At 45.7% G+C, this 22,416-nt stretch overlaps 1 protein-coding gene across 1 annotated transcript in view; it reads right to left on the minus strand.

Annotated features, from left to right (window-relative positions):
* Positions 1-309: 309 nt before the first annotated feature.
* The window catches only part of COG2 (component of oligomeric golgi complex 2), a 1,275,772-nt gene continuing 1,253,665 nt past the window's right edge, over positions 310-22,416 (minus strand). Inside the window, exon 18 of the mRNA XM_044076075.1 lies at positions 310-960. Coding sequence (XP_043932010.1) covers positions 865-960 — 96 coding nt within the window. The 3' untranslated portion in view covers positions 310-864. The remainder of the gene's footprint in view (positions 961-22,416) is intronic.

Genomic DNA, 22,416 nt, shown 5'->3' on the forward strand with positions numbered 1-22,416 from the left:
AACACGAAGAACATCTGCTTTGCTTCGAGGCAACACACAACAGAGATTCACTATGGCTGCTGATTTCTCTCTTTGAGGCTGGCAAATCAGCAATCAGAGTGAATGTATAGGAGGGATCCAAAGCTTTATGAAACTGGCTGGTTACAGCCTAAAGGCTAATGCAGTAGTAGGAATGGTGACAATGTAATGCAGCACACAAAGTTATGGGAATACAGATAAAAAATATACTGCAGTTCAACAAATAACATACATAGTGAAACACAAGAAACTCTTTTTTCATTATTCTGCTCCTATTGCATCTCTAAGATGTATTAAATCTGAGCACTTGTATTTATTTTTTTACAGAAGAAGAGAGGTCATTTTCATTTATTGATTTCTGAATGGGGTAGGGGCATTGAAATAAAATAACCAACAAATCATCAATAACCAAATTAAAGAAGTGCAGATGTGATGCTGAATATCCAACAGCCCTCTAAAGAGCACCTATTTTATACATGGCTGTAACATTTGAAGGGTTCCTTCTGCCATACATTACAGATGTGAAATAACATCATACTACACACAATACGACTGGTTTATTGGCTTTCTTCTTGAGAAGTCTGTTGACCAGTCATATTGCTGCTGCCAAAAGCAGTTTGTAATAAATCTTCAAATTCAGGTAGCATATTTCTTTGTATGTGATACACTGCAGCACTTGAATGTGACAGTCAGAACACCAGTATGCCTTCAAAATACTCCATGAAAATGACTGGATAATTCCAGACTTGGTCAAAAGGAAAACTCCTCCTCTTTACTTCAGAAGCTTCCATTATCTCTCAGTCAGAGGAAAGTCATTCCATTATTTTTTTGGCTTAGCTTCACTTGTTATTCCGATGCAGCCTGTGCTTTAGCTGCTAGAACCAGTTCTAGAAGAGCTGGAAACAGTTTAACATCTGATGTTTTCAAACCCATTTTCTGCACCTACAAAAAAAAAAAACACACATTAATACGGAGGAGAAACAATAGACTGTAGGCCTGTTACACTATGGCTCCTGCAATCCCTAAATGTCTTTTTTCAAAGAGAGGCATTCATGGGTTTGGATTACTTGCGTTAGAATTTCACAGGAATCAAGATTCTCCTGAAGGAGGCTTGGGGTACAGGTAGGGCTCATATGCCCATCAACATGCCTGCCTGTACCCACAGAATGTACCAGCTTCTGACTGCACCTGTGTGGTCCTCAACAAGGAAGTAAACAGTGCACTACTGGCTAACTTGTGCATGCAACTTTTTAAAAAATTAGCTTTAATTAAGTTAATAAACAACATAGCAACACATATTAGCATATTCAAAACAAACACACATTTATTCTGTGTGGAATCATATTCACATTTTATTAGTATACTTAGTGTAGACCCAAAGATGAAAGACAGTAGTAAAGAAAGTACAGTTACAGTAGATGTTCAAATGACCACTGCTGCAGTAGCCTTAGCTACATGGATTATATCCTGCACAGGAAATAAAGTACAGTTTTGTACCTACCATAAATGTAGATGTTCGAGTGCTAATACAGCTGCAGTCGTAACAGATGGGTTCTCCTGCCGTCAGGCGGGTCCTCGGTCGGCTGAATTCCAAAGTCTAGGTCCGGCGTCGGTTGTCGTCGCTTCTTCCCTGACGTCAGAGCGCCAGGGGTATAAAAGAACCAGCCGATGCCATTTTCTTCAGTTTTTCTTGCCCCAGATGTCAGGTGCCCTCAGAAGGAAGGCAATACATACATTTGTGTAATAAAGCAATGCAATATAATAAAAAAAAAAAAAAACAGTAGTTGCAAGCAAATACACTATAAAAGAATACCCCTAGAGGGGAAGGAGGGAGGGAAACCTGGACTGCAGCAGTGTATACACTCGAACATCTACATTTATGGTAGGTACAAAACTGTACTATGTTCATCGTGCATACAGCTGCAGTCATAACAGATGGGTAGAATCCCAAAGCTAAGAAAGGGGTGGTAGGCACTAGGTGGAACTAGGAGGAGCCAGAATGCCCTGCAAGACTGCTGTGGCAAAGCCTTCTCTAATTTTGGAGTATAATGGTAGGTGGTAGTGCTTGGAAAAGGTATGCACAGAACTCCAAGTGGCTGCTTCCAATATATCCTTGGTAGGAACTCCTCTGAGGAAAGCTGCAGAAGTAGCTGTGGCCCTTGTGGAGTGAGATCTGATGCCTGCAGGTACAGTCTTACCATGAAAAGAGTAACAAAAGCATATGCAGTGGGCTATCCATTTTGAGATTGTCTGTTTGGAAATTGGTTTCCCTTGAGCTCCTACAGCATAGGACACAAAGAGCTGTTCTGATTTTCTGAAAGGCTTTGTTCTGTCCAAATAATAACACAGTTGTCTGTGGATGTCCAAGGAATGTAGTAGTCTCTCCCCTTTGTTTTGAGGATTAGGGTAAAAGGTAGGTAAGTGTATAGCCTGATTCAGAGCTACCCTGGATATCACCGTTGGCATAAAGCACGGGTTGGTTCGTAAGGAAACTCTGTCCTGATGGAAGATGATAAAAGGCTGCACAGCCATGAGGGCTTGTAGTTCCGATACCCTACGAGCTGAGGTGATAGCCAGAAGGAAAGCTGTTTTCCAGGACAAATATTGCAAATCTGTTGAGGCAGCTGGCTCAAAAGGAGGCAGGGTCAGCTTTTCTAGTATGAAATTGAGATCCCAAGCAGGTATTGGTTGTTTCCTTGGGGGTTTTATATTCTTTGCCCCTCTGAGGAACTGTCTTAAGAGGGGGTGAGAGAATAAAGGTGGATCAGTGTTGTATTCTGCAGAAATGGCTGAGGCATGGATTTTGATGGAGGAGAATGAAAGTCAACTGCTTAGCAGCTCAGCTAGATACTGTAATATTTGAGGTAAATTCAGTTTTCCAGGATTCTGGCCCTTTTTCTCATTCCAGGCACAAAACCGTTTCCATTTTGCGAAGTAAGCTTTTCTGGTAGCCGGCCTTCTGGCCTTCAAAATGACATCCTGCACCTCCTTGGAGAGTAGGGTCTGTTGTGATGTTAAGGAATCTTCCATGCGGCCAGATTGAGTGTTGTCAGCTGACTGTGAAGAGTTCTGAACCTGTGCTGAGTCAGAAGAAGAGGCATTCGAGGTAGGGTCCATGGAGGGGAATGCGTCAGGCTCCTCAGGAGTGGGTACCAGTGCTGTCTTGGCCAGTCTGGAGCAATGAGAATCATCTTTGGTCTGTCTGCTCTGGTTTTTAGTAGAACTTTGGGCAGTAGAGGAAGAGGTGGAAAGGCATAAACTGTCATTGTTGTCCAACTGAAAGAGAGAGCGTCCACTCTCCAGGCCTGTGGATGATAAGTCCTTGAGCAGAATTTTGTCAATTGGTGATTTTTGTGGGAGGCAAAGAGATCTATGTCTGGCCTTCCCCATGCTTGAATTATCTCTGTAAAAACTTGAGGATGCAACTTCCATTCATGTGGATCTATCATATTCCTGCTTAGGTTGTCTGCCAGCGTGTTTTCCTTGCCTGGCAAGTACTGTGCTTGAAGTTCGATTTGTAATTCCAGGGCCATGTTCCAAAGTGACATGGCCAGCCTGCACAGGGGGTATGAATGGGTTCCTCCCTGTTTGTTTATGTACCACATTACTGTGGTGTTGTCTGTCCTTATCAATAGTTGACCTGGATGCAGAAAGTCTTTGAAAGCTGTAATAGCATTTGTTACTGCTAGCATTTCCTTTTGATTGATGTGAAGGTGCTTTTCTTTTTGGGACCATTTGCCCTGAATGCACCGATCTGTCATGTGCGCCCCCCAGGCGTAGTCCGAGGCGTCTGTTGTGATGACTTGATTTGCTTGAGGCTTGCAGAATGGGAGACTTGTGTTTGTTTGGCATGCTTGAGCCCACCACAGAAATTCCTTTTGAAGACATGGAATTAGTGGTATTGTTTCCAAACTGTGGCTGTGTTGAGACCATAGGTTTTTCAGGTACCATTGAAGTTTCCTCATATGCAGCTTTGCACATGGGATTAGTAGGATGCAAGATGCCATGAATCCCAGAGCCTGCAGGATTTTCCTTGCAGTCAGCCTGGAGAAATTTGCTATAGTGTTTTGAAGTATTGAGTTAGTTGCCCCTGCTTCTCTGGCGTGAGGTAGGCCATCTGGGTATTTGTGTCCAAGTTGGCACCCAGGAAATATTAGCCTTGATTTCTTTTTGTTGACTGTGCATCCCAGAGAATTCAACAACATTATTACAAAAGCCAGATGTTTCAGAAGAAGTATGTGCTTGCTGTCCGCTTGGATCAGGCAGTCGTCCAAATATGGGTATATTTGTATCCCTTGAAGTCTGCAGTAGGCAATTACTGATGCCAGGCATTTCATGAATACTCTGGGCGCAGTAGATAAGCCAAAGGGCAATGCAGAGAATTGATAATGGGTTGAACCTGCAAGAAATCTGAGGTATCTTCTGCAATTTTGTCTGATTGGGACATGCAGGTATGCCTCCTTGAGGTCCAATGTTACCAGCCAAGACTCCTTGCCCAGCATGGGAAGAAGCTGCTGTAATGTGAGCATCTTGAATTTTGGTACGAGTAAAAATGTGTTTAGGATGGATAGGTCTCTAATCTTTTCCCTTCCTTGGTACCAGGAATAGTCTGGAATAAAAACCTTGACCTTGTTCGTGAGTAGGTACCTCTTGAATAGCTTTCATGTCCATGAGATCTGAATTTTGTCTTTGTGCCTCTGCCCTTTGATTGTGTGGCAGGTTTGGCATGCCTCTCATTTTTGGAAGGGTGTGAAAATGGAATCTGTAGCCTCTGTTTATAATGTCCAGGATCCATTTGTCTTTTGTGACAATATGCCAATTTTTTGAAAATAATGCCAGTTTTCCGCCTAAGGGTGCTGCCATTTGAGCCTTGCTTGGCATGCAAAGGGGAAAGTCATTGGGCTTGCTTTCTGACTGGCTGCGAACTATCCTCACCACCTCTTTGTGTAGGAGCTTGCCATTGTCTGCCCCTATACGATCCTTGAGATTGCCCTCTGCCCCTCGGGCGCCTGTATCTACCTCTTTGGGGTCTGTCCGTGGCTGGAAAGGACCAATTTTTGGAAGGCCAATTTCTACTGAAATGTGGAGGATGTACCTGTAGAAAATCTTTCACTGTTTGCATTGATTTAGCTTTTCCTCCATTTTCTTTAATACCTCCTCAGCTTTATCACCAAATAATACATCCTTTTGAAGAGGGGCATCTAGTAATTTAGCTTTGACATGATCAGGTAAGGTTTGCTCCTTGAGCCAGGCATGTCTACGTATGACTGATCCTGTAACAGCAGCTCTACATGAGGCCTCTAGAGCATCAAAACCACATTGCAAGGTATGTTTACCCACTTGTTCTGCACTATGTATCAAATCCTGCAACTCCTTCAAATCTGGTTGTTCAGGTTGTGACATTTTGCTTCATAACTCTGATAACAGAAACTGTTGGTACTTTAGCATATGGAACTGGCAGTTTAATGCTCTCATGGTTAAGTTGGCCGAGGTGTATACCTTTTTTCCCCACCTTTCTAAGGATCTGGTGTCCCTCTCGGAAGGTAATGGGTTTTTTGCAGTGGAGGCCTTAATTCCCTTGGGGCCCTATGAGATAGTTTCTGGGTCAGCTGCATGACTTTTGTATAAAAATTGGTGTGAGTCAGGAACCCGGTAATACCGGTCAGGCTTGACTGGTGCTGGAGGTAAAGAATCCGGGTTAAGGCAGGCCTCCGAGTACACATCATCTAGGATGTCTGAGACAGGAGGTATAGCTAGAGGCCTGTGCTGAGGTAGCAAGAGAAAGTCCCTAAGCCTTTTCTTGGAATCTGAGTACTCTTGGCCTTCCCATTGGAAGTGTTCCCTTAATGTATGCAAGGTTTCCCCAAATGAGTAATCCTCTGGAGGGGAGACAGAGGGAATGGACTCCTCAGCATCAGAATTTTCAAAAGGGGAGTAAGAATGTTCCTGTTCATCAGATTGTTCTGAAATAATGGAGGCCTGGTCAGAGGAGGGGGATACTTCCTCCACTCTGGGCCTTTTGTCCGGGGGGGGGGGGGTTGAGATCCCCTGATAAGAGTAATCAAATCCTCAGCCATTTTAAGCATCTGTTTTTTAGGCATAGGGCCTGGGGAAGGGCCCTGTGGAGCTTGTCTCTTAGAATGCATGGCTGCTTTAGACTTAGTGAAAGCCTTGATAGAAAATGAAGAGGAAGGTCTGAAGACACCTTGAGAGGAGGCAGACCTGTCTACATTTTGAGATTCACCACCAAGAGTGGCTTCGGTATCTGTAGTCGGAGTGTGGGCTGAGGAGCCTGTGACCTCGAGCACTGAAGACACCGCCAATGAAGTGTCGTCGGTAGTCAGGGGCTGCGTAGGCACCTCGCTGAGAACCGGACCACCTGTAGTAGGCTTTGGCGTGGTGTCGGTGGAGGCCGCGGACCGCGTGTGTCAGTCCTTATCTTTGCATTTTTTAGGCAAAACTGGAGTCAGAATATCCGACGACGTAATATAGTTACATTTTTTACCAAAATAATGCTGGGCGAACTCCGCCCAACGCTTAATGGTGCGTTTGTTGAATGTAGCACAAAAACGACAGACCGAGACATCGTGGTCTGGGCCTAAGCAAGGAATGCAGAGGGAATGAAAATCCTTATGCGGTATTTGCTTCTCACAAGAAATACAATTATTAACTTTGTCTGACATCGGTCTGAGGCAAGAAAAGTTTCCCCGACGGGGTACTTAGCTTTAAAGAAGACTTCGGTTGCAAAATTTTCATAATTTCAGGAACTGGCCGACCGGCACTTGCGAACTGCTTCTGCTTTGGGCACCGCGCGGCAAGAAAGACTGGAGAAAATGGCGTTGGCTGGTTCTTTTATACCCCTGGCGCTCTGACGTCAGGGAAGAAGCGACGACAACCGACGCCGGACCTAGACTTTGGAATTCGGCCGACCGAGGACCCGCCTGATGGCAGGAGAACCCATCTGTTATGACTGCAGCTGTATGCACGATGAACATCAGCTTGCCAGTACTGAGAGCTTAAGGGTACCTTCCACACACCCAGACTATTGGCATCTTATGCAAAGCTGAAGAAAATCCATAGTTTGGGCCCAAGCCCTTCAGAACTTTCATGCTGAGAGGGGGAGGCTAGAACCCTGAAAGAGGCCATTGAGAGGTTAAAAACTTTTAGTTATGTACTTACCATAACTTTAGATGTTTGGGATCCATCTCGCCTACATTCTGTACTGATGGGCTCGGAGCCGATCCCTCGGCTCCGACTCGGCATGCTATGCTATAGAGCGAGGCCTCTTATTGGCTGAGCTATTTCTTATCCCAGGATGCACCACCACTAATCTCCCAGATCTTGTTTGTCCGCATTCATGCACACATGCACAACTTGTTTATATAACATTGTTAGATGTTTCAAGATGAAACAACAGGATTCGGACCTTCTGATATCCTCTGATCTCCAAGGAAGGGGGAAGGAGGGTGGGTTATTAGGAATGTAGGCGAGATGGATCCCAAACATCTAAAGTTATGGTAAGTACATAACTAAAAGATGTTATGTGATCCTATCTCGCCTACATTCTGTACTGATGGGACAGCATCCCTAGCACCTAAATCCTGGGTGGCTCATTGTAAAACACTCCTGAGCACTGTGGAACCAAATGAAGGTCGTCCTCTAGATGCCACATCCAATTTGTAGTGGGAAATGAAAGTGTGCGGGGAAGACCATGTAGCCGCAGCACAAATGTCACTAATGGCAAGCTTAGAATGAAATGCTATCGAAGTAGCCATAGCCCTTGTAGAATGAGCTTTGACAGAGGTGGTAGCTCTTTGTTAGAATAAGAATAAGCTTGAGTAATACAGTCCCTGATCCATTTGGCAATAGTGACCTTTGTGACAGCTTTGCCCAAATTATTGTCTGCAAAGGATACAAACAACTGATCTGTTTTCCTTGTTTGTTTGGTCCTGTCTAAATAAAAATGCAACTGCCTGTGGACATCTGTGTGGAATATGAATTCCGCTTTGTTAGAATATTTCAGAAAAAAAACTGGAAGTTCTAATGATTGTTGTAGGCAGAAACTGGAACAAACTTTAGGGACAAAGGAAGGATCTGGCCTGAGAGATACTCTGTCTTTGTGAAAAACCAAGTACGGGGGTTTTACAGACAAAGCTTGAAGCTCTGAAACTCTTCTGGCAGAAGTAATCGCCACCAGAAAAGCAGTCTTCCACGATAGAAATTTTAGATCACATGTCGCTGCCGGTTCGAAGGGGGAGGAAGTTAAGGCGCCACCACATCGAGATCCCATGGAGGAGCAGGATGAGAAATCGGAGGTCTTAAGAGGGCAGCACCTTTCAAGAAGGTCTTACACAATCTGTTGCTCATTAAAGGTGGGTTTATAGATTCGTGAAAATTGGAAATCGCTGCCAATTGAACCTTGATGGTAGAGACTGAAGAGCCTTGATTGAAAAGAGAAGTTAAAAATTTTAGTACTTCTGATACGGGAATAGTGATGGGATCCAGGCCCCGGAGTTGAGCCCAAATAGCAAATCTTTTCCATTTGCTAGAATACACTTTCTTTGTAGCAGACTTATGGGCCGAAGATAAGATGTGTACAACCTCTGGATCCAATGTATGACTCCTGACTATAGTCGGAAGAGGAGGAGCCAAGCCGTCAATTTTAAGGTGTGTAGGGACTGGTGGAATAGTCCCGACTGATGAACCAAAAGGTCTGGAATCTGATCCAGGAACCATGGACCTTCCAGAGCATATTTCCGAAGATAGGGAAACCATACTTGACGAGGCCAGTAAGGAGCAACTAAGATCATTTTGCTCCCCAAGAGAGATCACCCTGGGAAGGAGAGGAACTGGGGGGAAGGCATAAAGCAAGCCGGTGGGCCAAGGATGGGCTAGTGCGTCCATGGGGCTCTTCCCCGGAGCCGGGGTTAGGGAGAAGAATTTTTTGCACTTCGCATTCAGTGGAGTCGCGAAGAGGTCGCAAAACGGAACTCTCCATTTGCTGAAAATCTGACTTGCAACTGTCATGTTCAGAGACCATTCGTGAGGAGAGAGGATGGTTCTGCTCAGTCTGTCGGCTATCACATTGGACTTGCCCGGAATATGAGTAGCCACTAGAAAGCGTTTGGTCGAGACTGCCCATTCCCAGACTCTCATGGCCTCTCTGCAAAGAGGATAGGATCTGGTCCCTCCCTGTTTGTTCAGGTACCAGACAACTGACATGTTGTCTGAGTGAACGGCAATTACGCCCTGAGGGAGGTAATCGTGAAGGGCTTGAAGGGACAGAAGCACCGCCCTCATTTCTAGGATGTTGATATGAAGTAGGGTCTCTTCTGGGTGCCATTTGCCTTGGACTGACCTGCCCAGGGAATGCCCCCCACACCCCATCTGGGAGGCGTCTGTGGTCAAAGTGGCCGCAGGAGGAGGTGGAACAAAGGGTCGTCCCTGATCCAAATTGGAGGGCACTAGCCACCAGCGAAGGTCCCGTTTGCAGGTTTCCGTGATCCTTATGAGGTGACTGAGAGGGAGTTCCTGAAAGGACCACTGAGCTGAAAGAAGCCACTGGAGAATTCTCATGTGCAACCTTGCCAAGGGGACTAGAAGAACCGTGGTGGACATGGATCCCAATAGCTGCAGGACCATTCTGGCTGGGGCTTTGGACCTGGGAAGTAAGGCTCGAACTGGAGTCTGTATGGTTTGTATTCTGTCTGTAGGTAGATAGACCCGCATTCGGTTTGAGTCTATCTCTACCCCTATGTATCTTATGCGTTGAGATGGCAGCAACACAGACTTTGGCCAATTGAAGGTGATTCCAAGGGAATTGCCCAGTGATATAGTGGCTTGTAGGCTCCGCAGTAGTAGATGCTTGGAGGTGGCAGTTAGGAGCCAGTCGTCTAGATACGGAAACACCTGGAATCCTAGACTTCTCAGGTGAGCAGTCACGACCGCCAAACACTTGGTGAACACCCTGGGGGCTGTGGTGAGACCAAAGGGCAGCGCGCGGAACTGAAAATGACTGCCTCCTAGGCTGAAGTGCAGATGTCTCCTGGACGCTTGATGTACCATGATATGGTAATAAGCGTCCTTGAGATCTATGGAGCACATCCAAACACCTTTCTCCAACAATGGGAGAATGGTTTGTAGGGTGACCATTACGAACTACTTTTTGACTGAACGGTTTAGAATTCTGAGGTCCAAAATGGGTCTCAAGTCCCCGGTCTTTTTTGGCACCAAAAAGAATCTTGAGTAAGTCCCTAATCTGATCTGGTCTGCGGGGACCGGTTGGATGACTCCTTTTTGCAGCAGCTTTGAAGCTTCTGAGGCTGCAGTTTCCCGTTGACTGGGTGGCGGGTCCGGGATTTTTTTGGACTGAGGTGGAGAGAGAGAGAAAGGGATGGTGTAACCTCTGGCGATAATTTGAAGCACCCATCGGTCCTGAGTGATACCTTCCCAGGCTTTTAGGTGCTTGACGACCCCGACTGGCTCCGGAGCTGCACAGTCGGGCAATCCCTCAGGGACTGTGAAAGGCTGAAGAGCCACGAAAGGACTCGCGGTCTCCAGTGTTGCGAGGGCCTCTGCCGCCTCTGGGACGGCGTCTTCCGGAAGAATTTCCCCCTCCTGCCTCTGGAAGGGGATCATCCTGCTGAGAGGGTAAGGCTTGAGATCTACGGAACCACATTTTCCCTCCTCTTTTAGCCTTGGGATAAGGCCGAAGGGAGTGGAAAATCGTGTCCCTGGCAGTCAGAGTCTTACCCTCCTGTTCAGCGGGTCAGTGTGTCCTTTACCTTGGGTCCAAACAGGAGGACCCATCAAAGGCGTCGGCAAAGGAAGACTTAAAGGCCTCCACGAAATGACACAGGCGGAGCCAGGCTTGTCTCCGTAGAGCAATGCCTGTACTCGCCGCTCTACTCGCCCCTTCGGCCGCATAAGAAATGAGCCTCATGGACGAGTTTGAAATGGACGACAATGTAGCCAGCTGAGAGCCAACCGTCTGGGCCAGCTCCTCAGGCAGGTTACCCAAGAGGGTATCGGAAAGTTCTTTAATCAGATCCCTCTGAAATCTAGTAAAGTGCGTAAGGTAGTTCAAGGACCTTAATGTAAAGGCCGCTGAACTTAGGGTGCGCTTTCCGTACTGATCCATGCTCCTAGACTCCTTATTAGGAGGATGGATGGACGTCGAAGCCTCTGCTACATCTTGCTGGGTAGCAGATGCCACCACCAAAGCATCTACAGCCACACCTTTAGTTAGAAACTCTTTTTCAGGGGGTGCCAAGAGGAACTTATTAGGACGAGCAGGCACCGGTTCCACAGAGTCTGGGTGTTCCCACGCCCTTCAACAGATCAAATCCAAGAGCTCGTCGAAGGGCGGAGACACCCAGGAGGCGGAGGGGCAGGCGGAGGGCTGAGCCCCGAAGGCCTTAAGGAACACTGACTCATCAGCAGAAGGGGGTTTGGACTGCCAGCCGCCTCGTTGTTTAAGGGCTTCCAGGATGTCTGCAAAGGAGACATCATCTGAGGACGACTTAGGGGACCCTTCTGCGTCATCGAGATCAGTGTCTGATGTAAGAGACTCATCAGGGGAGTCAACGTGCTTCCTCTTGCACGATCTTTTCCTGGGGGGGTTCTTCTGAAGAAGCTTCAGAAGGACCTCCAGGAGGGGGGGGAAACCCCAGTGGGGGTAACCTCAGGCCCCGGGGCTCTGCTGTCTAAGGACAGGGGGACTGCCAAAGACCCAGTCTCGGTATGCAGGGAAGGAGCTGGGGAGACCGTGGAGGTAGCCAAAGATGATTTGGCTAACGCACTCCTCACAGCCCTGAAGGTGTGACCACCAGAATCCTGGGAGGGTCCCACCTCCATGGCCATGACGGTAGACGGCACTCCCGCAGCCGACGCACCGAGAGGGAGACTTGGGACCGAAAACATCAATCCCGAAGCATCCCCCCCGGGGCCGACGGAAGAAGTCCGCGTACCGAACTCCGACCCAAGAGCCGGAGTTGGAGTAAGGGTCGGGCCCGACCCTAAAACCTCCACCGGTTCCACCAGCACCGGCTCCAACGGTGCCGAGGCTGTTGGAGGAGGAACTATAGTGGCAAGGTGGACCATCGGCTCCGAAGCCGAATGGGCTGGAGCCGAAACTAACTTTTGGAACACCGGAGACTGGAAGAGTCTTAGGAGCACCCTGTCGATGTCCGAATCAGACATTTTGGATGATCTGGACGATACCGATCGGGTCCAAACCGATTTCTCCATCGGCTCCAAAGGACTAGGGGACTGGCTCCAAATGGATTCTATAATTATCGGCTCCGAGGGAGATCTCAAGGCAATTTCCCTCGGTGCCGATGAGGACTTCGGCTCCGAAGGGGAAGAGTCTGAGCCGGCAACCCTCATCGGCTCCAATATCAGTGGAGCCGATGAAGGTGACCCGCCTCTCGATGCCCCAGTCCTCGGCTCCGAAACCAGAGGGGTCGAGACTGGAGGCATCGAGGCAGACTGTTCCGCCCTCGGCTCCGAAGTCCGTGGAGCCGATGGAGAAGTCTGCCTAGGTTTTTTGGCAGTCGGTTCCGACTGACTGGTCGGAGCCGACGCTTTCTTCTTTTTTGAAGGAGAGGGAGAAGAAGATAAAGCCTCCTCGAAGGATGGCTTAATTAACCCCTTAAGGATTAATTTGTTTTTCCTCTCCTGGAGGACCCTTGATGAGAAGGCGTGACACACGCTACATGATTCTTGTAGGTGCTTGGCGCCTAAACAATAAACGCACGAGGAGTGGTCGTCCGTTATGGACATCTTATAACCACACTTCGCGCATTTTTTAAACCCGGAGGGTCTATGCTCTTTAGACATGTTCTAAAGAGATATAACACACCTATCTAAAGAGATAACACCAAAACTAGCAGTTTAAGTTCAAAATAAAGTTTTTTTTTTTTTTTTTTTTTTTATGACACAACAAAACAGTTGTACAAAAAGACACAGAAGAGAGAGTCAAGACCCTCTAACTTAAACGGGTACTTGACCCACAAATAAACGCTAGAATAGCAAAAAAAAAAACAAATAGCAAAGGGGAAGGCCCCTCTAACTAAAAACGGGAAACCTTCCCTTCACGAAAAGACAAATTTCTCAACAAATTCACCAAATACACACACGTATCACAACAATAGCTGTTAAAACAGCTTTTGGATTCAAAACTAACAAATTCCTGACAGGAAAAGCCTAAATAAATTAGTACTTAGCCCAGCCAAGTTGAGACCACGTCTTAGCTTGTAAGAGGCAAACGAGATCTGGGGGATTAGTGGTGGTGCATCCTGGGATAAGAAATAGCTCAGCCAATAAGAGGTCTCGCTCTATAGCATAGCGTACCGAGTCGGAGCCGAGGGATCGGCTCTGAGCCCATCAGTACAGAATGTAGGCGAGATAGGATCACATAACATCAATGTTTTCACCCTGGTAACAAAAAATATACAGAAACAAGGGGGAGGGAGGGAGTGGCTACTGCAGCAGTAACCATTTAACCATCTACTGTTATGACAATTTTACTTACACAACTATACTATGTTCATCAGTTGATCACTGCTGCAGTAGCCTTAGCTACATCGTTAGACTACTATGACTTACACTGAATGGGTGGAGGAAGGACAAAGGTCCAAGAGCCCAGCAGAATGGTCTTATGAAAAGTCTGCTCTAGATCTAGAAAAATAGCTGCAGTGATTTGTAAAGGTATGCAAACTGGACCAATTTGTTGCTTTTAGAATACTTCCAGAATTCACCCCTTTACAAAAAAAAAAATGAAGCCAAGGTCCTGGTATCATGTGCCTTGACCCTGCCTGGAATTGCCTTACTGTGGTGGGTATAACAAAAAGAAATAGCATGCTACAATGGCATGGAGACAGTCTGCTTTGACGCCTTCATAAGCAATGAATAACTGATCAGTTTTTTTGATTTTTTTTTTTCCTGTCAAGATAATATTCGAGTTATCTGTGGACATCCAGAGTATGAAAAATCCATTCTCTCTCATTTTTAGGCTCTGGAAAAAAGATAGGGAGATGGATAGCTTAGCTCAAAGAAAACATGGCAAATAAGGATTAGTTCTCAGGAAAACCCCAGCTTTGTGGAAAATGCGATAAGGTTGTCCCACCATGAGAAACTCACACATTCTTTTAGCAGAAGTCAGAGCAATCACTATGTTATGAACCTCATATCAGCCTGATGAGCTGGTTCAAATGGAGCAAGAAATATTTTTTTCCAAAACAAAGTTGAGATCTGAAGGAGTAATCTGTTTTCTAAGTGGCCTAGTATGCAACACTCCTTCCAAAAACAATTTAGCATAGGAATGCATTGAAAGGGGAGGATCCCTGAGAAGGCATGCTGAAGTGGCTGACGAATGTACCTTGACAGAGGAGCAAGAAAGGATAGAAGATAACAACTTACACAAATATTGTATAACTAGAGAAATACTAACTTTAAAAGGGTCCTGGTTATTGCCTTGGCACTAACTAGAAAACCATTTCCCCCTACTAATATAGGACTTCCTAGTAGCAGGTTTCTTTGTCTCCATTAACACTTACTGCACGTCCTCAGGAAATAGGTGCCTAAAAGGTATTAGATCCTATTATCCAGACACTTAGTTGAAGCTGTTTCAGGGTGGAGTATGTTAACCTTTGTCTTGAGTGAGTGGGTCCAATCTGTAAGTAAGCCCTTGGCCAATTCCAAAAGAAAGAAGACCCACTGTTGCCTTGGTCATCACCACAACGATCTTTACAGAGTTCTTCTGAATATTCAGAATGATCCTGGATATCAGTGGAAAGTATGAAAAAGCATACATAAACATTACTGTCTAAGGAAATGAAAAGACACCTGTTTTTCAGGCCTACTTGAAAGGAGTCTTGGAGCAGAATTTGCCTCCTTTCACACAAACAATTGGCAAAACAGATCTATCTGAGGTGTCCCCACAGCTGGATCAATTTGTTGATGATCCCTGATTCAATTCTTTTCTATTTGAGAGGGTCTGTCCTGGTCCTGCCCAGCTTGTCTGCCAGAAAATTTTACTTTAACAGGATTCAAGATGCCTGCAGAGTGAGTGTGCAGAAAAACTATACCCCAAACAACCATGGCCAGTCTGTACAGAAGGTAAGATCTAGTCCCCCTCAATGTATGTACCACATCAATGTGGTATGTTTGAGAAGGTTGACAGCATTTATTACGGACATCTCTTCTGTTGTGTGCTTCGTCTGTTCTTTTTGTTTCAAAGACCCTGTACTTTTATCCTCACTGACACTGCTCCTTTAATAAACTCTGAGCGATCTGTATTTACAGACTGTGGTGGAGGGGAAAATGAGAGAACTGGATTCAGATAAAATCTGTTCTCGCCACCAGAACAGTTCCTTTTTTACAAATCCCAATACAGGAATCTGGAATGTCATGTGATGTTTATGTTGGAACCATACATATTTTAGGACTCTGCATAGAGGAATCATGGATGCCACTAAATCTAGCATCCTGAAAAATTCCCTTGATGAAGCTTTGGACTACATGGAAAAACTCAGGAAATGTACATATAGGATCATATGGTCATAAGAGGTTAATAGGCTATTGACCCGGGGGTCATTTCAAGCCTAGCCATTTCATCTCAATGTAATACCATAGATACTCTAGTCAATACCCAGGACTGTATGTAGTAATGACTGCCCATGTCCAAAAGGGTTGTGTGTGCTATGCCCAATAAGAGTTTACAGTGCCCCATCCACTCGTTCAGGTTCCTTTTGAACAGTGTCATACAAGTGTTCTGCTTCACATGTTACTACACATCTACTTTTTTTCCTGTGGAAGAAAAGCTCTTTTAGTTAAGGTATCAAGGAGGTATCTCAGGTGAGGAGTCAAACAAGACTTTTGGATGTTCTCTTGAAACACCAGTCTGTGAAACAGATCTCTCACTCAAGTGACAGATTTCTGACACTTTGAAAAATACTCTGTAAAGATAAGCAAATCATCAAAATAAGAAAAAAAAACTGAATATCTTGTAGTCTACAATATGTTAGAACTGGGGCTAGACACTTTGTGAATACCCTTGGAGCAGAGGATAACCCAGATAACTTAGTGTAATCTCGACACAGAAAACCTTAAACATTTGAAATCTTATGCTATAGGAATGTGATGATAAGCCTCCTTTAAATCTAGAGTTACTGAGAAACTTAAAGGCGGAACCAGATGTAACAATTCATGAAGGGATAACATATACTGAACTTTGCACCTTTCTCAAACTGATTTAGAAAAGAAAGATCTAAGACTGGTCGCCAAGAAGTTTATTTCTTTAGTACCAGTAACGTTCTTAAATAACCTTTCCCTATCGGAGAAAGGACAGCTTCCATCTCCCCTGGAACCAGAATATGCTGAATGACAGCAGGGAAAAAGGAAGTTTAATCTGGTGGTTCAGAAAGAATTACCTGAAAATGAGGGAGGGATTCCCACTGCTTTCTGTTTCCTCAATGCACCACTCTCAGAACCCATTTGTTTGAGATTATCTGCTGCCAGAGAGAAAAATGGAAAGCAAATTCTGGGGAATATTTAAAGGCTTGTCAAGTGTGTGTGTGTGTGTGTGTGTGTGTGTGTGTGTGTGTGTGTGTGTGTGTGTGTGTGTGTGAGGGGAGTGCACTCTACAGATAGTCATTCAGACTTGTTGGACTGTCCTTATTTCTGTGGGGCTCCTCCTTCCTTTTTAGAGCCTCCTTGCCATTTGTTTTTGAATGTCTGGTTGCCAGAAGTTTGCCTGTCTGCTTATTTTCCTTTTTATAAAAGGGTGCACAGAAAGGTGTAAAAACATTTAACAAACTTGGAGGAGGAAGACTGAATCAGTTTTCCTCTCTCATCACACTTTTTCGGGGCATCAGGAGCAGACTGCCGGCAGACTGCCCAACAGCAACCTCTGCCTTAGAGAGTTCAAAATTTGAGCTTTAACATCTTTGGGTAGATTTTGTGTATGTAATCGTTTTCAAAACAGTTTCAATAACAGCTGTTCAGGAAGAGGCATTAGTTGAATCACAAGCGCACTTCAGAGAGTGTTTAGTGAACTGGCATATAAGCAATCAGATTATTCACTGGCAAGCTTTCCTCAGATGAGGGGGGAGATAGCTATAATGTTCCTCATATTCCCACACGATGCAACCATAAACTTTAACATATGAGCTTGGCAGTCACGAATTCTAAACACAGCAGTTGCAATAGCAAAGAAGGCTAAGAGAGCAGTTGCAATAGTAAAGAACAAAACATCAGAGCAGCTCTTTAACAGCTTCTGGAATGTGACTCCGCAGATGGCACAAAAACTCTATCTGGTTGCAAGGCAAAGACTTAAAGAAGAGAGTCATCAGACACCCTTCATAAGGGATGCCAGCAACAACCTGCTCACCAGTCCACAGGACATCAAAGGCAGATGGAAGGAATACTTCCAGCAGCTTCTGAATGAAGAAAATGCCATAGAAGCTGTACTGCTCCAGACACAATCTACAATGAAAGAAGAGGAGGAGCTCACCCTAGAAGAAAAACAGATCTAAGGAAAATGAAGTCACAGAAAGAAATAGACTCAGACAAGGTCACAGAAGATATGATAAAGAGGCTTGGGTGAGTTAGGTGAAAAACTGGCTTCTAAGGGGATTCACAGCAGTATGGAGAGAAAGGTGTATCCCCTATTATGGGAGAATATCCATACTAGTACCAGAGAGCACTTCAACCTTACCAGGTTACACATCCTACCATACTTTCAGACCCCAAACGGAGGGCTACAAAGCCAATGGAGGTGGAGTTTCAATATTTATCAAACACATGCACCCCTCCAGGCTGGTCAAATGGTATGACGCAGAGGAGACATTCCAAGTGCAGTTAACTGTTGACAAAACACCTATTCAAATAATAGCTAGCTACAGACCCCCAACCGTGACTCAGGACGCCCACTCCACCTATCTGGGCTTACTTGAATCCATCAAGATTCAACCCTCTACCCTGATCCTGGGTGACTTTAACTATCCAACCATAGAGTGGAAGACCTATTCTAGCCCAAACATGAATGCCCAGAGATTCCTTGACTTCATCAATGCCAATGCATTGGATCAGCTGGTCGACACTACTACAAGAAGTGAAAATATCCTGGACCTGGTCCTAACCAACATGAGTAGCTACTGTAGCACTCCTACAGTGTCATCCTCCCTGGTAAGATCCTACCATAAAGCGATCATTTTTGAAGTCACCATCTCCCCTGACCCCCCCCCCCCTTGTCAGGGTCAAACAAAAAAAACTTTTCCAAAGATGACTACAATCTCCTCAGAGCAGGTATAAGCAGCTTCACAGCTACCATCCCTTCAGCTGGAACTAGCACTAATGTCCAAGCCTACACCAAAAAATTATATGAGCACCTACATAGCTGTATGGACTGAGCAATACCTGACAGGACCAAATCATCTTCCTCAAGGAAGAGTATACCTGTCTGGTGGACAGCAGCAATAAACATACTCTTAAAAAAAAAAAAAAAAAAAAAAAATTGCTGTCCAGGGCCAAGAAAGAGAAGGTGCCAAGTTGGAAGCACTCTTCTTTGTCTGAACAAGCAAAAAGGTCACTGGGAAAATCCTTTAAGGCTAACTTAGAGTCCAAATTGGTCACATCCACCAAGGACTTCTTCGCATAGGCAATCTCAAAGGCAACACCCATACCTGCTCTGAACTGGTGGTCAATAACACCACATACACAAACACCACAGATATAGCCAATCTGCTGGCAGACAGGGTCAGTGAAAACTTCACTCCCTTGTCCCCCCACAATCTGTAAAAGTACAGTTGTGTACACTTACCATAAATGTAGATATTCGAGTGTATTCACTGTTGCAGTCATCACATTTGGGTTATCTTGCCAGGAGTAGCCCTCAGTCGGCCCGAATACCAGAGGGCTTAATATTTCTGCGTCGGTTGCTGTTGCTCCAGGACTCACATCAGGTCATCAGTGGTATAAAATCAGGCAGCCGACGTCATTACATCAGTTTTTCTTGCCCTGTCAGGAGCCCTCAACAGGGAGCTAGGTTATGGTGGAAGAACACCAGCAGTAGAAAGTAAATACCAAAAATTCTTTGTAAGGTGAGAGAGAGAGAGACACACACACAAGGGGGATGGAGGGAGGGAAACTAGGAGTGCAACAGTGAATACACTTGAACATCTACATTTATGGTAAGTGTACACAACTGTACCATGTTCTTCGTGTTTCACTGTTGCAGTCATCACATTTGGATCGATTCCCAAAGCTGAAGAAAAGGGTGGAGGCAGTCAAGAAGCCTGGGTGCTGGCTAGGATGCCCTGCAAGAATGCGGTGGCAAAGCCTGCCCTGGATTAGGAGAAGATAGGTAGGTGGTAATGTTTGGTGAAGCTATGAAGAGATGTCCATGTTGCAGCCCCCAGGATGTCCCTGGTGGGGTCTCCTCTGAGGAAAGCTGCAGAGGTGGAGGTTGTTCTGGTGGAATGTGTCCTGACCCCCTTTGAGGGTGGTTTCCTGAGCTGTTTGTAGCAGAAATGGATGCAGTGTGCTATCCATTTGGAGATTGTTTGTTTGGATATGGCCTTGCCCTCTGCTCCTGCAATTGATCAGTTTTTCTAAAAGATTTACCCTTGTTCAGGTAGAATTTGAGCTGTCTGTGCACATCGAGAGAGTACAGAATCCTTTCCCCCTAGTTTTGTGGGTTAGGGAAAAAGGTGAGCAAATGAATGCATTGGTTGAGAGCCACACTGAACACCACTTTAGGCATGAAGGATGGGTTAGTTCTGAGAGACACCCTGTCAGCAAGGAAAATGATGAAGGGCTCTACAGACATGAGTGCTTGTAGCTCTGATACTCTTCTAGCTGAAGGGATGGCCATAAGCAAGGCTGTCTTCCAAGATAGGAATTTTAACTCTGCTGAAGGTGCAGGTTCAAAGGGGGTAGGGTGAGCTTTTCCAACACAAAGTTAAGGTCCAAACTGGAGTAAGAACTCTTCTGGGTGGTCTTAAGTTGCTAGCCCCTCTTAGGAACTGTTTGATGAGAAGGTGTGAGAAGACAGGTGGCTCTGTGCTATAATGAGCAGAGATGGCAGAGCCATGAATTTTAATAGAAGAGAAGGACAGACCCCTGTGTAGTAGGTCTGCTAGGTAATCCAGGATGAGAGGTAGGGAGGGCTGTGCCGTTCTGGCTTCCTGAGCCTGGATTCAAGTGCAAAACCTTTTCCACTTGTCAGCATAGGATTTTCTAGTGCTAGCGTGTCTGGCCTCACATACAACATCTAGCACTTGTTTGCTTAGGCTGGCAGCTTGAGGAGAGGTCAGGGAATAAGCCAGGCTGCCAGGTTGAGGGTCAGCAATTGGGGATGCATAAATTCTCCATTCCTCTGGGTCAGGAGTGATGGGATCTGAGGTAGGTGCCATGGTGGCAGGGGTGACAGGCTGCGCAACAGTGGGTACCAGTGCTGGCATGGCCAGGCTGGGGCAATCAAGATTGTCCTCCTTTTCCTCCCTTATTTTGAGCAGTACTCTTGAGATGAGTGGTAGAGGGGGAAATGCAAAGACCGAGAGGTTTACCCACTGGAAGGATAGAGCATCCACTTTCCATGCCCTGCTGTGAGGTTCCCTGGTGCAGAATTTGCTGAGCTAATGATTGGAGTAGGAGGCAAAGAGGTCCACCTTCTGGATACCCCATTTCTGGGTTACAAGGGTAAAGGTTCTTTGGTCTGGCTGCCACTTGTGTGGGTCTATCAGGTTTCTACTTAAGTTGTCTGCCAGAGAGTTTAGGGAGCCTGACAGGAATTGTGCTAGCAGTTGTATTTGTGTGGCTGATGCTGTGTGTCAATGGGTCATGGCGAGTCTGCAGAGAGGATAACAGTGAGTCCCTCCCTGCTTGATGGTATACCACATCACTGTGGTGTTGTCGGTTTTGATCAGTAGAGGCCCCGGGGAGAATAGGGGTCTGAAAACTGTCAGGGCATGCTGAACTGCTAGAATCTCTTTTTGGTTGATGTGCAGATGCATTTGATTTGGGCTCCAATGGCCCTGAATGCACCTGCCGTCCAGGTGTGCACCCCTACGCATAGTCTGATGCGTCTGTGGTGAGGGTCTGGGTGGCATAGGGTTGTGAGAAGGGAAGTCCCTTGTTGTGGTTACATGCTGCTGCACACCAATGAAAATATTTCCTTAGACAAGGTATCATTGGTATGATAGTTTCCAGGTCTTGAGAATGTTGACATCAAAGGCTTTTTAGGTACCATTGTAGTTTCCTCATATGGAGTGAGTAGAATGCAGGAGGCCCTGAACCATACAGCTTGCTTGTTTTCCTTGTGGATAACTGGGTTCTGGTGGCTAGTTGAGAGAAGTAGCCTGTCAGGTAGGCTTGTTTTTCTGGAGTAAGAAATGCCATCTGGGATGCTGTGTCCAGGCTTGCTCCCAGGAATAAATTTTTGTGTGTGGGAACTAGTTTTGATTTCTTTTCATTGATAGTATACCCCAGGGAGGTCAGTAGGTCCTTTACAAAGGTCAGGTGCTCTAACTGTCTGCCTGAATCAGGCAATCGTCTAAGTAGGGGTAAATTTGGATATTTCTTTATCTGCAAAAAGCAATGGCTGGAGCCAGGCATTTTGTGAAAACTCTGGGAGCAGTGGATAAGCCAAAGGGAAGCGCAGAGAAAGTACAGTTGTGTACACTTACCATAAATGTATGTTCGAGTGTATTCACTGTTGCAGTCATTACATTTGGGCTATCTGCTTGCAGTAGCCCTCAGTCGGCTTGATTAACAAAGTCTTGGGTTCTGCACCGGTTGCTGTCTCCTCTTCCGTGATGTCAGGTCATCAGGGGTATAAAACATGCAGCCGACGCCATTGCATCAATTTTTCTTGCCCCAGATGTCAGGTGCCCCCTAATGGGAAGCAATTAAATATATAAAAAAATACAAAGTTATATCTCCAACAAAAAAGTAAATACACCAAAAAGCTTTTAAGCATAGTAAAGGGAAGTAGAGGTAAAGCCAAAAGAAGTCAGGGGACTGGAGGGTGGGTAACTAGGAATGCAACAGTGAATACACTCGAACATCTACATTTATGGTAAGTGTACACAACTGGACTATGTTCTTTGTGTTTCACTGTTGCAGTCATTACATTGCGTAGATTCCCAAAACTAAGGATAGGAGGAGGAATTTAAATAGCATTGGGACCAGCTACAAGGCCCTGCAAGACTGCAGTGGCAAAGCCAGCTCTGGATTTAGAGAAAATCGGTAAATGATAATGCTTGGTGAAAGTACGTACAGAACTCCAGGTAGCAGCTTCTAGGATGTCCCTGGTAGGGACGCCTCTGAGAAAGGCTGTAGAGGTAGATGCAGCCCTGGTAGAGTGGGGTCTGATGCCCTGTGGGATAGGTTTTC

This window comes from Protopterus annectens, chromosome 1.part1, assembly GCF_019279795.1.
Source record: "Protopterus annectens isolate FY-2018-M chromosome 1.part1, PAN1.0, whole genome shotgun sequence".
Taxonomy (NCBI): domain Eukaryota; kingdom Metazoa; phylum Chordata; order Ceratodontiformes; family Protopteridae; genus Protopterus; species Protopterus annectens.